The sequence below is a fragment of the Gambusia affinis genome, linkage group LG16 (genome assembly GCF_019740435.1).
Source record: "Gambusia affinis linkage group LG16, SWU_Gaff_1.0, whole genome shotgun sequence".
Classification (NCBI taxonomy): Eukaryota; Metazoa; Chordata; class Actinopteri; order Cyprinodontiformes; family Poeciliidae; genus Gambusia; species Gambusia affinis.
In genome coordinates this window covers 11,330,574-11,346,190 of record NC_057883.1, presented here as the reverse complement: position 1 = coordinate 11,346,190, position 15,617 = coordinate 11,330,574, and the positions used below count along the sequence as shown (strand labels likewise).

Genomic DNA, 15,617 nt, shown 5'->3' with positions numbered 1-15,617 from the left:
TGTTCATTTCTTTTTATTTCCCCTTCCTACTAGAGAAGTGGGATGAAGAACACAATGTTTCAGTGCCCAACAATAACATTTGAGCCATTAACCCTTATTCCCCTGTCTCGTGCTCTGGGGTATGGAGCAGCTCTGTGTAAACCCTGCAGCCTCCATGCAGGCCTTCATCTAAGGCCATCCTAATCCCCCTACCGCCTTACCTTCACAACGCAACACCAGCTTTGCTTGCACTAAATCTTTCAGCCTAAGTGCACCAGTTTTGAATTCCAGTCTGTGGTATTTGTCTGTTTATCCATCCATCATAAACCTTAAACTCGGCTTTGACTGTATTTTTTTCTGTGTTTCATCCTGTGATGTGGTTTGAGATGTTATTTAACCCCGGGTTTGGTTTCTGCCCAGGAGATGGCTTAGACAACAGCGTTGCATCGCCTGGCACAGGAGACGACGATGATCCAGACAAGGATAAGAAGAGGCAGAAAAAGCGTGGCATTTTCCCTAAGGTGGCCACAAACATCATGAGGGCGTGGCTGTTCCAGCACCTCACGGTAAGCCTTACTTAGAGCTACTTTTGTCTCATAACAACCTCTGCAGAAACATGTCCTAGGAAATAACACATGCACATACTGGTCATCGGTAGCTGCTGTTTGAGCAAGTGAAAGGTTGATTTCAGCTTCCTGTCGGAGGGCCACACTGACCAGGTCAATCTCATCACTCTGGACTGTTTACTTAGCTCAGCTCTGCAATGCCTGACAAGAGCCAGCCAAGTTTGTATGCGGTCCTGAACAGAGTTTCATTTGGGCACCTTCCGTCTACTAACAGGCACCACAGCTCCAGTAATACTGCCCTGATATTATAGATTTTTGAACCTAACATTATAAATGTCATAGTTTACCACCACAAACAATAAGCCCCACCCCCAAAAAAGAAGCAAACAGTATAATACATTTGGCTTCAAAACTGAATTTATATGTACACTCAGCAATAACACATAACTGGCTACACCTCATCCATTGCTTGTTAATGCAAATAGCCACTCAGCAAGCTTTATGTGAGAATGAATCTGGACATTTTGTAGAAATCTTTAGACAATTTACTAAAGTTCAAATTAAACATTAGCTCAAAGTAAGAAATAGGAGTTTAGGGATTTTGATCATGGCAGGGTTGCTGTTATGATATGGGCTGGTCAGAAGGGATTTTCACACATACATTTTTTTGGGAATGGTTTGAAAAAGAGGAAATATTTACTGTTGTCTTTGGATGGACAACACGCCAACCACTGAAGCAGAAGGGCTACAGAGCCATTTGGTGGCACTCCTTTCTGCTAAGATGCTGTGTGAACTTTCATGAAATCATGGATACAGGAGACCACTGTTTGTGCTGTTTGTATGGGAGATCTTGGCAGAAAAATATAGGTGGTGTTTGTGTAGAACTGTGACTGGGGTTACTGAGTTATTTCAATGGCAAAGTCTCAATAATTAGAGAAAACTAAAATTCAGTTGAGTTGGACATTTTTTAATCTGATTGAATTGGTACAATTCTAATTAATTTCCTTCATTTAGATAATTTAAAAGCGCTCACCTTATTAAAGAAACCTGTTTTGCTCCATCTGGATTTAGAATTTCAAGCTTCAAATATAATTTGATAAAACAGATAGTCTAGCATTGACTGCATTTCTGCTTATCTGTGTGTGCCTTATTAAAAGGGGTGGTCTACATGTCCTCTCACCCTTGCTAATGTCAGGACATTATCAGAACATCAGGCTGTATTGATTTTGCTACACGGGTCAGATTTCAGAGGGAGGGGGCTGTGGTGAGACACAAAAGCTGCCTTAGCTTGTAACTCTTGGCTGCAGAGTAGGAGTGACAATGTAAATCAGTTGTGAGGAGGGAAGGGGGGATGGGAAAAGTAAGGAAGTCTTAGTAAAGAGCTGAGGGTCTCACATATCACCCATGCAATAAAGAGGGTCAGGTGCCCCATGTGCAAAGTGTAGAGCCCCCTGCCCCTTTACCAAAGTGCCCACTCCCAGCTGAAAGCCCCCTCTACCCTGATTACCTAACCAAAAGCCCAAGTAATAAGCGGCCAGCAAATACAGCCTAATTGAAAGGGCTGTAAATCCATTACATATTGGTCAGGGATAATCAGGAGTGCTTTAATCACTTTTATCTATTCAGGAGCAGTGAAGCTGCAACAGCAAAGCCCTGAGCCTTGCAGGCCTTAGCGGCTCCACCACGCCAGTCTGCACGCTTATTATTCTCATCATTATCAAAATGACTTCACAGCTGTTCACAGCGCCGTGGCTCCCTGACGGGAGAGCTTCTCACCGAGCCACACTGATCAGGCTTCATTCACACACTGAAGGCAGGACTCAGGCTAAATGTACTATTTTTTTTGAGAGCAACTCTTTCTGCTGTTGGTATTTGTTCTTAACTTCATGATCTGAGGAAATGCTTTATGGATGCACAGAATGCATGAAAACATCAGAAAGACTCTGATTTTCTTTTACAGTTTCCATTTACAAAAGAGCCGTTGTGAAGAACAACCGACAGAGTTCTGTTAATTGTGTTTAAAATAAAAAAAGGCGGTTAGGATTGGTTGGGGCAAAGCACAGAGAAAGAAACATCTTTCAGAGACTTGTTTAATTCAGACCAAGCGAAGCTTTCAAGACCCTCTTTTGCTGCTCCTCGCCCCATTATAACATCTCCTTACTTGTGGATGTTCTCCAATCTTTATTTGTTTCTTTTGTGCAAAGCCTGAGCTAGTCTTGTACAAATAATAATCCCTCCCTTTTAACCTGCTTTCATTTCTATGCCAAGGAAGAGGACTAATTGAATTATCCCCCTTCTCTTCTCACCATCACCATCCATTTCTCCCACCCATAAACTCTTACTCACACACCCCTACACGCACACACACTCATTAACCATTCTCCTTTCTTTTAATTTGTTAAGCAAATGTATTTGCAATAGCTGGATGCGTTTGTCCAAGGGTGAATTCTTGGGGACTTTGGCCCCTGAATGGCCTATAGCGGCATTCTGCCATTCACGCATTCATTAACTGAGGGGTGAGGAGTGAAAGGAGTGGCCTTGTATTTCTCAAACTGAGGGGGCCAGCATGAAGCTCCTCTGCCATGAGCCACAGGGGTCTCCCTACATATGTTCTCAACATCCAGCCATTGTCACATCTTCTGAAAGGCTCAAAAGGACAGGACCCCCCCTTAACACACAAAAAAACAACACGGGCCAATAGTAACAACTGTTGGCTTTTAGATTCAGTATAACAAAATTGCCCTCTCCCTCTGCCCTCCCACTCTCCATCCAAAGCTTTGCTCTGACCTCACACTCTCTCTCTCTCTCTTGGGAGAGATCACAAGAATGTTTTGGTCATGACAGTCAAATTTGAGAGACAAACACATTGTAGCTCATGTTTACCATCAGTCTAACAGTGCCAGCATTCCAGCTGCGAGGAAAGTACAGTTTTTACACCATATTGATTCCTCAAAACATGAACAGACTATAGAGAGAGTCTATGGTATCCCTGACCTCTTTTATATTGGGGCCACATGGACATGCTTTCGGGAGCAAGAAAGCTGGCAACCTTAAATGCTCCACATGTAATTGGCCAACGGTTGGCCAGATCGGTGGGCTTTGACTGGTAGAAGAGGGTCAGACTGTCTCTCTTCTTCCTTCTTGTATTCTGCTTCTTGCTCAGCCTCTCTAAATGCCACACCCCCTTCTCCCTTTCTCCCTCTCCATGAGTTTCTGGATGTCTTCCAGCCACATTAGGGGAAGGGAAATCCCAGACTGTTGGAATAAGCTTTTCAATACTACAGGGAGATTATGTTATCAGTAAGGTAAACTTCACTGTTAGGGGTAAAATGTTGTGCTCCACCGCAAGAGCGTGGGCCAAGAGGGCACTGGATGGGTGTACAGTAGGAATGTAAGTTGGGAAAAAGGATGAAAGAGCAAGAGATTTAAGAAAGTGATGCTTAGGCTAAACTAAACTCCAATATTTACAATTAGCCCCATGGCGCCCTTGGGCTTTCCTTCCCACTCACCCTCTGCTAGCCTTTACTCACCCCAGTAAAGACAAAGGTCGGACCCGCAATGAAAACAGGAAGCACTCTGACACAAAGAAGCCAATATGAGCTCTACTCCAAACTTTTTGACTCATGGAAACCTTCAAAGATGTATGAAAGTATAGGCGTACGGGAGAAATTGAAACCCCATTGAAAGTTTCCCTGTAGTGTAGTGAAGTTGGGAAGGACTGTGCAACAGAGGAAGAGTGGTCAGTCAGATAAGTAAGTTTGTAGTCTTCTCAAACATCAAGCGTCTCAGGTTCTGTGCCGAGCCACCCTTTGGCCCGGGTGTTTGGGGAATTGCTGTTAAGCTGCTAAGCCAGGTGTATTGGTCCCTTGGGCTCCTTGAAAGGGAAGTGATATATCCTTTGGTAACTCAGAGTGTCTTTGGACTGCGAAGTAGAACCAAATGCACAGACGATAACATTTAAGGTGGGATTCAGTAGCTTTTTAGTGTACTTTTTTGTATGTCATAAGTGTGACTATTTAAAGGGGACTGCCTCTTGAACTGTTTTTACTGAGCTTATAAAATAAAAGTAGCCACTATCAAGTTGCAAACTCTGCAGAGCTCAAAATGCCAGTGCAACAAAACAAATACCGAACCCTTAACTTAATCAAATACATTTGATCACAAAAGTGAGGACCTTTGGGGAGTTGAGTTCATTGTGCTGCAAACATCATTAGATACACTACTGATGGTGCCCCTGTTCCTCTCACATACACACTAACAACCCAAGCCCAACATAGCATTAGTCTCCATGACAACAGGGTGTCATCGTCAGGTCGAGCCCTCCTGTGGGAGCTGCTCTCACTGCCACCCTTTATAGGCACACATAAAAGAGTCGGCAAGGGTCATTCACAAGACATGGGCACAGGCAAGGCCAAACCCTGGTAACGGAAGTTTGCTCCATATGATAAACAAGGGTGCAAGTCCATCCCCTAAAAAAATGAGAAAGAGTATGTTGTTTGTGCAGACTAAACATTCAGTCCTGTTGCGTCCCCACTCTTTTTTTTCATTTAAGCTCCTCTAGTCCTGCTAATCCTTGTGGGTTGTTCCAGTACGAGCAGTCCCTAACTGGTGGAGACACACATCTGCAAATAGTTTGAAGTACCCAACTCTATTTTTCTTCAACTGCCAAAAGCTGTTTGTTTTATATTTGTTCTTCTTTTGAATACACATAATGGAACATTCTATTTTTTTATGTAAATACATTTCTATTTTTTCTTCTAATCTTGTGTAATTACATTTATTTGTATATTTTGTTGAAATGACATTAGTCTTTAAAGCCATCAGATTAGAAAAGAACTTACTCTAGCTTTTACGTCTCTGATTGAGATTCAGTTTGCTTTTCCACCTCCTTAGGTTGTTTTGAGTTTGGATGAAGAGAGTTTGGAGACAAAGGAGAGGCAGGGAGTGGGTTTAGGGATAAGAGCAAGCATGGGGAGGGGGTAAAGAGGGGGCTCCTAAGGGTCAGAGAGGTGGAAGCCTGGAGGAGGCCCACACACTAATCTGTCATGTGCTTGTTTGCCTCAGGAGCCCAAAAGTCAGTTCTCCAATCACCCGTAGCAACCCAAGCGACTGTTTGGTTCACCGCCGCTATCCAAATGTGTGACTAACAGTGGAAGATGTAGGGAAAAAGAGTCATCACATGCCTTTTGTGGGTGCCTTGTGAGTGTTTGCAAAACAGATGTTGGAGACAATTTGACATTGCTTGGTGATGTTTAGCTCTGAAGTCATTGAAAGTCACTGCTAATGAGAGTGGAGGAGACCATTGAGGAAGTTAGGGTTTGGTGCGCAGCTATTGTCTGGTCACTGTGTCCTCATGTTGGCTGCTCAGCAATCCTGGAAAACAGAGATACAAGCCACCTCTATCTGCCATCTGTTCATCTCCTGTCAGGCTAGCATAACAGTGATAGACCCAGAAAGACAGAGCATCTCAACTGTAAACACAACAGTGGAAAAACTCTCGATTTTAGATGAGAACTTCTTCTCTGTATGCAGATGTCTGATCGTTTTGTCTTTCTAAGGCACACCTGATATGAGCTGAATCAAATTTGTTGCTACTCATTCTGCCCCTTCGCTGTTTTGCAATTTTGGTAACTGTGTTCCTGTCTTTTTGACAATGACAATGACAATGACAATGTCAATGTCTTGGACTCAATTATAGTAGAGATTGATAGAGAGTTTTTAGATAATATGCAATTTTATGAAAAATAAAAAAGTTTTTAGATAAGATACAATTTAATGAAATTACATGGGAAGACAAAGTCATACACTAAGGTTTAAATGTATAGGTACAAATTGGATTGTTTACGGTCACAAAATGAAAGCAGAAAATGAAAGGAAGGCAAGGTGAAGCTATGAAATGTGGATTTGTATTAGTAAACAGGCAAATAAACCTGGCGCCCATTAGTGCATTGCAGTTCTATTACCATTTACAGTGTGCTTTTGGCATCTATTGCTGTTTTTGTCAGAGATTTAATGCTGTTTTTGAACGCAATAAACTCTAATTCGTTTCTTGCTTTGACATCAGACCTTTACACTTTGCCCCCTAATCCAGATCTGTCACAGCTCCACTTCAAAGCCAACTCACCCCAGATGGAATCCACTCGCATGTAAAGCACACCGCATTAACATTGCATACTGCACACAATTAGTGTGAGAAAGTGCTTACACGCTCCCTTTTATTACTTTTTTTGTTTCCCTTTTTTTGGTTTATTTTTATTCTCATAGGTTTACGTATGGAAAATTAGCACCTTGCTGTTTGGTGTGTGTAAATGCAGGGGCACATGCCCATCCCTGCTACTTCTCATGTTTCCTCTCATTTCCACCCCTGCCTGTTAATTTTCATTCCTGCTGTTTGCATCTTAATGCAGGTTGTTTAATGAAGTAGCAGAGATGAGTGTTTTCGTTCAGGGACTGTTTACGACATATTCCCACTGCAAAGAGGTGATTAACCCATGTGGAAAACCACAGTGTTTGCAAAACGGAAAATAAAATACCCCTATGCAATAGTCTAGTATGACAAGAATGCAGAAAATCAGGATATTACTCAAAGTGCTTCCTGAAATGTGATGCAATATGCATGTCTTTAAATGATGTGGTTGGAGTGGGATTGACCTCATTGAGGAGCAGGAGCACAGCATGAGTTTGACTTACCCCTGCAGAGGTGACTGCACATGCCCTGACCACAGCAGACAACAAACGGAGCATGGCCTGCTGAAGGCCGTCAGATTTATAAACTCACTGCTCAGAACAGAGACTCTTAAGAACACACATGCGTTAAGCTAACAGGTCTTTTTTTAAAAGAAGTACTCTGCTCCAAACCCCACTTTGGGATCATTTCCCTGCCGTTAGTGCTGTTAGTTCATTCTTTAGTCAAGACAATACAACCTAACATCTATACCGTCTTGCACAAGTGTTTATACACCTGGAACTTTGGTACGTTTTACCTTACAAGAATACTTTTAAAGGTATTTTTGGGGGAGGGACACATCATTGGTAGTGAAAGAAAAATTTTACACAATTTTCCATTTTTGACTAAAAATCTCAACAATGTCATTTGCATTTGATTTTATCCCCCTCACTTAGTGATTATTCAGCATTGTTTCATGTCTCAAAGAGGCAGGGTTATGTGCAATGTTCATTTTTGAATGTTATTTTTTGCATGCCAAAAGGTTCAATTTGGACTATGAAAAGGTTCAAAGGCTATTAATATTTATATTTCAAGCCTTTCTGTCATATCTGAGACGGAATTATTTCATTTTTTCTCTTATTCTATGAGAAATAAGATGGAATGCGACAGTAACAAGGGGCCTCACATGCTATTTTTTGATAACATAGTATGTATGTATCATTTGGTGGTTTTTGATTCTGTGTTGCTTCCCTTTTTAAACTTTTGTGGGTTATCTTACTCGTAACAAAACAGAAGAGGATTTGGGTTTCACATCTTAGAGTCAGTTCCCTTAAATTACTTCAAACCTATTCTAGGTTTGTCCCCTAAGGACTAGTCTCATTGCTCCCATGATAGATTGTGGGGCAGTGGCAGGAGCTGTTCCAGCGGTGGCTGTTGCTGTTGCTGCTGCTTTTTGCAGGGTACAATGGAGGCCAATGAGATTCTGCTGCAGGCTTCTAAGCAGCCTCAGCACCACTTTGATATTCATCTCACACCAAGAGAAGGAAAATGCAAAAGGGAAAAGGAGCAGCCGACATGGAAACAGCAAAACCGGGCTAAACTGGGGAGGGAGGCAAAGAGAGACAAAAGGTTGAAGGATGGAGGCGCAGAGACAAAATCAAAAACAGGCTATGTGTTTCACTGTCTGGTTTGTCATGGGACCTTATAGCTCCACCAAATCCCTCTTCTGCTATTTTGTGCAATTTTCTCTCCCCCTTTTTTTCCTGATTTTTCTCAAATGCATGCTTTTGTTTTACTCAGCACTCAGTCCATAGGCAGGCAGTGGGATTCCTGCACAGTAGGATCCTTATAAATGGGAGCCATGCCTCTTGTTCTCGCCCCCCTCTCCCCAACACTTCCTCACCTTTCAATTTTCTCCATTGATATATTTTCTCTCTTTCTCCCTTTGAACATATGGACTGTTTTTTTACGGTAAGAGACCAGTCCACATCAAACACTGAGACTGAGCAGGCCAATTTGTTGCTCCTTTAGCTGCCTCTTGCCCTCTACCAGGATTCTCATTGAAAAACAGACATTTATCCAGAATACTTGAGCATTTTTGTCAGAAATACAAGCAGTGCTTTGGAAAAATATTCATTCTGCATTTCTGGAAAATCTGATCATTTTGCAACCTTACAACCACTTTTTTTAGGGGGAATTTATATATAATAGATTCATACAAAGTAGCACAGTTATTAAATGGAAGGAAACTGATGCATGATTTTCAAAATGGTTTATAAATAAAAATCTTAAAACTATGGAAAGTATTTACAATAATTTACGTTTACTCTGATATTCTTAAATAAAATCAAGTGCAAATAAAGGCTTTCATAGGGCACCTAATTTGTAAACAGAATAGAAATATGCTAGGAACTTTGGTAATTTGACAATTTTATCAAAACTGATGTTTACCTGCGCTTGAAATTCAATATGACAAATCCTAATTTTTTTTTTTCAGAGAATAATCAATAGAGGTATACTTTCCTATAGGCCCAATGCACTTTTAAGATTTTGTTTTGTAAAGATTTTGAAAAATATCAGCCATTGTCTTTCCACTTCATTATTACACTGTGCCTTGTGACTGTTCACCACATAATAATCATTAAATATACAATGTAGTTTCTGATTGTAAACTGACAAAATGAAAAAATAATGTAATAATAGTGTCTTTTTACAATTAGCCACTTCTTGGGTTTTCTCAAACCACATTCTGCCTTGCACTATTCTAAGCCATATAAATGGGCATGCTTGATAGACCAGTAAGTCTCTAAAGGAAAAAAATAGGTTTTCTATTCACTGATGATAACACACAGATGGATAAAGGAAGAGGACAACCAATCAAGAATCAAATAAAGATGGAAAATAAATATATAAATTCAAATCTGAGCAAAGCAGGTCTTGGCTCCAGATGTGAATCTCTGAATATTGATTGTGGGGAAAGCTAGATCTCCAATGTCCCCTAGGCTGCAGCAGCTGACACACAAAGCACCTCTCTAAAGCCCATAAACCATCTTGTACAATTATTTAGATAAAGAGAGCAACAACAGCAGTGCATGCCTCCCAATGCAGAACCTCCTCCTTCTTTCTCATCCTCCTCCAACTCCTGCTCCTCCTCTTCTACTCTCTCTTGCAGCATGAAGATGAAGAAATGCAGGAGAGAAGAAAAAATGTGGGTGGGAGCAAGTGTTTAATTAGCTACACATTTTTGAATCTTCCTTAATGTTCATTACTGAAACCAGGGGCAATTACAAGTTCAAAGGGGTTTAGGGAACCCGCAGCCTGCATAATCATTCACAAATTAAGCGCTACTCATTTGTCATAGCACAGCATGCGCACAGCTACACAGATGCATGCATGTTGTCAGAGTTGAGTCATAGAAAGGCTGACAGGCATCAATTTCCATACAGGCACAAATCTTGGCAACCCCAAGGCAGCAAGTTAGGCGACTCAATCCTCTTATGGTCCAATGCTTTGTTTTCTTCTGACAACAGCAAACACCACTAACACCTTCACCTTAGCTTGCTCCACATTATACTGTACCCTTGGATTCATCCTCTTATAAGTGTCCTGTTTGCTCTTACAATCCCTGCTGCCACCTGTTCTCTCCTGTCTCGATTCTTCAGCTTTTGTTTTAAACCATCCGCCTCCATCTTCCCCTGTGTTTGTCTGTCCCTCCCCATCTGGCCGTGTCTCGGCAACACGTGACACAGGTGTGTTTCATGTCTGTCCCCCCGGATGTGTATCTCAGTTACCTCAGGGGCAAGGTCGCACCGGCTAATCCTGTCTTCAGGTGGCTGTTTAGCACACTGAGAGGAGAGCTCACAAAACCGGAGGTGAGCTCCTGTTACAGGACTCCTTGACCAGAGGTCAGCTGCGACACTGTCAGTATACACAGAAACATGCACACACGTCTCGCCTGACTGGCACATGCATACGCACAACGCCAAAGCACATTGAGCCTGCTTATCTATGGCAGCTGGCTCATTCTTCGTCTCCCTTTGCTTGTTCTTCTTTAGAGGACTACTGTACCACTTCGAGTTTCGTCTTTCAGCATCTTCTCCCGTTCCCGGGTCAGTCTGAGTCTTGTTCACATTAGGATTCCCTGATATGATCTCCATGAAGATTTGCTCCGGTGCCCATGCGTTGCCTGTCCAGCTCGGCACCTTTATTGTTTAAGCTGCTCTCACACAGGGGGCACAGTCAGGTCTCTAGCGGATTGAATGGAGCCCTATCATGTGTGTGTCATCCTCAGCACAGAGGGAGAGGGAAATAATTTTTCACTGGGAGAACGACATCCATCTCTGCTGCCAAACGCTGGCTGTTTCATTAAGTAGCCCATCCAGGCAGACAGATGTGTTCACCACACAGCCATGTTTGCCTATGCAAGAGCGTGTATTAACCCACAATCCTTTGGGGGAGATTAATAGGCTACCGGCCCCTTTTCATTGATTATCTTCATGCCATTTTCCCCCTTTTTTCCTTGGCTAGATATTAAAAACTAATGAAGCCTATTGAAAATGGAAACCACGAGTCTCTTCACGGATCATTTTAGGCTATTTGAGCTCAAACAGAGAGGGATGTCTTTAAGGCACAGTTTGAGTCGAATTAAGAAAATAAATGCAGAGAGCGGCTTTAAGGAAAAAAAGAGCTCGACTGTAAAAAAAGATGTGTGCTTAAGAAACGACAACTCTGCTTTGACACATGGAGCGGAGATGTGGCAGATGTTAGCAATTCTGCAACATAGCGCAGCATTCCTAGTGTTCGAATCATGTCCTAATTGCTATAATGGAGGTCGTAAGCGCAAACAGTAATAGAGCTGAGGGGATATGTCTCCAGCAACCTGAATCAGGGCTTTGCTCAGTAGATCTGATACAAGATAGTTTGCAGAGATTTATGCAAAAAAGTGACATTTTAACAGTTGGTAACAGTTGCAGTTTGTCCAAAAAACGCTGGTAATTAAATGAACAAATATGTATCTCTTATTAAGCATAGTGCACCCAGCAATAAGACCTTTTGTAGTGTTTTGACAAGTGACGATTAAAAGAAAATATAAACGGCCTTTACTAAATGGTGTCAAATATATTCCAATCTATAGCATGAACACATCCTGCATTCAGACTGCAATGATTCTACGACACTGTAAACTATTTTAATTAGCCTTAAAGTCAGTCATTTAGAACTCAGAGCTCAATATATTTTAATCAGTTCTTATTTTGAAGGTTTACAGGAAGTTGTGACTAAATTCATCTGCTCTATTAATTATTTTGACAAAAACATAGATTTGTTTAACTGCTTGAGACAAAGTTTCTTAACTGGCAGTTTTGTTGAGTACCAGCAGACCATTAGTTTAATAAATGTGACAATCTATTAAGTTAAAATATCAAAGCAAAACATTTTGAAGACAGCAAACATCCAGCTAACAGTTAGCTAGCTTAAGATTAGACACTAGACTGCTAGTAGCAGCTGGAAAAGAGAGAGGACTGCTTGAGCCATTTTGACATGCATGTAGTTATAATGAACACAAACATGTCTTTAAAAATCCATCCCAAAGTTCTACAGGCCAGACACTTTCACTGATTCATGCTTCAATGTTTGATGGTAAATAATAAAAAATATATTTTTATTAGTTGGATCAACAAATATGATATTGAAGGAAAATTTACTTTAAAAGGAAATATTAACTGTTTGAAATCATATCATGGGCAATAACTGAAACTGGAAATGATTTCATTTCTGATACTTGAAGCAGCTGAGCCAAGTTATGTCTTTGGCATTGCTGTTTTGAGGGGGGACGGCGCTGCGTGCTTAAGAGCTTCATGTGATATATGGGTGCATCAAACCCGCGAGACGGAGTGAGCAAAGAGTTAAAAGCGTCCGTGTGATGGGCTCACCTCTGCACCAGGCCTGGTGAAAGGCGGCGGGGTGCTGTCGGGGAAAATGACTTCCTGAGACATTACCATCAATCACCAGACAGGTCAGGCCCCCCAATTCTGCCATGAGGACGGACAAGAGGAGAAGGGGGGATGGGGATGGAGGATTAAACTTGAGTGAACCATGGCAGATATTAGGGTGAACTTATTATTAATCTACCCCTTTCATCGTCCAACTGTGATATGTCCTTCTCCTTCTCTTGCCTATCTGTCTCATCATACCTTTCTCAAATTCTATTTTCCATTCCCGCATAAAACGGTTACACAGGCATTCACGAATGGCCCCTGCTGATCAGAGTCCTCTCTTCAGCTCAATTGCATCATTAATTATTCCACAGGCAGTGGGCTAGAAGCAAATCTAAAGAGAGGAGGAGAAATAGAGCGGGAGCAAGAGTTAGATGATGAGATGGAGGACAGCTGTCTAACACCCCCAGTTGGTCTCTGTCTCTCTCGCTTGCTGTAAATGAAGGATGGGGAGAGGGGAGGGGCTAAGGTTACCTCAGTAAGCGGTTGTGTTACATTCCTGAGAAGGGAAGGTTGAGGGGGGGTGGTTCAACGAGTTGTTGAAAAGAACACAGACGCTTGTCAACAGCCTCTGAGCCAGGGAGCCATCATGCCTTGCGTTAGGCCTGTAGGTCAACGACCTTCTGTTGCATCTAGACAGAAAGATTTAAGGAGAAAAAACAAAACAAAACAAAAAATCAAACCATAAGTTACAAGTCACAGCTCGTCTCCATATAAGGGGTCAGCCAAAAGTCTTAAAATTCTGAGAAGCCTTCTTGTCTATATACTGCAAGTATCAGTTGGGAATCTGAGGATTATCCTTTTTAAAAGCAATAGAAGGAAGATGGAGAGAAAACGGCAGGCACTCAAAGTCCTGTTAAAATGGCCCATTAGATTTAAGGAGTGAAAAGTTCATCAGCTTTATTAATGGGAAGGTATATAAATGAAGTATGAATTACCTGACTTTTATAGAGTGGCGCGAGTGAAACCGGAGAATCTTATGATATAATGCTTTAGTGAGCTGTTCTGAGCGCTCTGATGAGCAGGCTGGAGAGAGGAGGAGAAGAGGAGGACGGAGCGAGCAAAGAGAGAAAGACTGAAGTGTGCTGGAGTCCCAGGAGTCCAGCGGCTGGAAGCTTGCCTGACTGTTGCTAACATGCGTGGCTGATCTGGTTTGCTTCGAGAGAAGGCTTGTGGCTTCCGGGCTTGTTCTCTGCGTGTCATTAGCTAACAATGTAAAACATTGACCTAGCAAAAAACAAGGTCAATCACATTTTATTGTTTTTGATCAGCCACATGCAAAATATATATTTTTATTTATAAACATGAATGTGTGAAAACAAGCTTTGTGCACACACGCCCACATGCACATGCACACAAACCATCACGCAGTCAGACACTCAAAATACACATGCTCCCCACCATCCTGTAATAAGCGGTAAGCTGAGCTAGCTGATGGTCATCCTCCCATGGGGCTGCTGGGTTGCTGCCAACTTCCTGCTTGCTTTGTCAGTGGATAAAGCGCCTAACAAACGAGAGGGCTGTAGCTAGGCAGGCCAGTCGGGTCAAAAAGGTCACCTCGGCCCCCGGGCAGGATTGAGCCTTAAACCACTACAAGCCGAGGGAAAGAGAGGATGGAAGAATGCACTTAAAGATACAGCCTAAAAGCTGCAAAAGCCTTCTCTTCTTTATTCTACTTATGTCTTTGCAGTGTTTCATAAAGGCATTTTAACTCCTTTGACATGTTGAGGAACATTAAGAAAGGGAAAGATCCTGAGGGCATTTGTCAGTCCACACAGCTTCATGCAGCCAGATGCCCCTGGGTGTCGAGCAATGACAGAAGAAATCTCTTTGACTCAAGCGCACCTAGATGAAAGGACAGCAGCAAAGACATGTATTTCTGACAGGAGAAAAACTGTATTCAATGACAAAGAGCAGACACAACAGGTTGGCACAGAGTAAAGAATGGTTAGGGCTCGGTTGGCTTTGTCATTGAATGCACCTCTGATTTGCAGCAGTTATATAAGCCAGTCTTATTGAAAGGGACACAATTTGAAGTGTCTGTCTATAGCAGGCCTATAGGAACTTCTCTTAGATGCATCAGGAATAGAAAAATTCAGGCATTGGTGGAGAGGGAAAAAAAGACTGCCTTCCGCCCCAGCTGTCCATTCAGACGGGGAGAAAATTTGACATGGTTGACTTCAACACATTTAGCATCATTAGCAAACAGGAAGTGTCCCCTGCAGCTGTTTTTTGGCAAGGAAGGGGGGGTGTTCCTGACTGCGATGTAATGGACAAATGTTACCCCCCATGTTTGGCTTTGATTTCTGACCTTAAAACAGAAATTGACATTACAAATGTCCTATGATATCTCCCAAATTGGCTTGACATTCCAAGCTTGCCCCCGGGGGTTTCTTGTTTGTCTTCTGTAAGTGGTTGTGCTCTTGTTGTTGTATCCCGAGGCTCACGATTAGAACGTACAGGCCTTTCTCTGGAGAATGTGCAGTCTTAAAGAGACAGGGGGATAGACTAGGAAAAGAGAGGGAGACAGCTAAAAGAGGTGCTGGCTGCATACTGAAATCCTTATTCTCATGAAGATGGATAACATTGGGGAGCTGAAGCATCAAGTGGAAAGAGATATTGTAGCCACCCAATTTTCTATTCAAATCAAAGATCAGCACCACTTCACTTTGAATGGTGAATTTGAACATAATCTGAAGAACACAGCAAGGGAAAAAAGATAAAGTAAGAAAGGTTGTGGTTGCTAATAAGTGCAGAATGGTTCATCTTGGTTTCATTTTTGTTGTTTGCATATGATGTGGTTCTATTTATATTGTCAAGTAATAATCTTCTGCGTGTACTGGAGCTGTTCACCACTGAGAGAGAAGTGGTTTTGATGAGTCTGAGCTCCTATAGTTTGGAGGCCCTTCTCAA

At 42.1% G+C, this 15,617-nt stretch overlaps 1 protein-coding gene across 10 annotated transcripts in view; it reads left to right on the top strand.

Annotated features, from left to right (window-relative positions):
• The window catches only part of meis2a (Meis homeobox 2a), a 102,481-nt gene that overhangs the window by 36,563 nt on the left and 50,301 nt on the right, over positions 1 to 15,617 (top strand). For 7 of the 10 annotated variants that reach the window (XM_044143828.1, XM_044143829.1, XM_044143826.1 and 4 more), the window contains exon 8: positions 400 to 545. In XM_044143828.1, coding sequence (XP_043999763.1) covers positions 400 to 545 — 146 coding nt within the window. The remainder of the gene's footprint in view (positions 1 to 399; positions 546 to 15,617) is intronic. The other 3 variants (XM_044143830.1, XM_044143827.1, XM_044143832.1) reach the window with 1 other exon arrangement.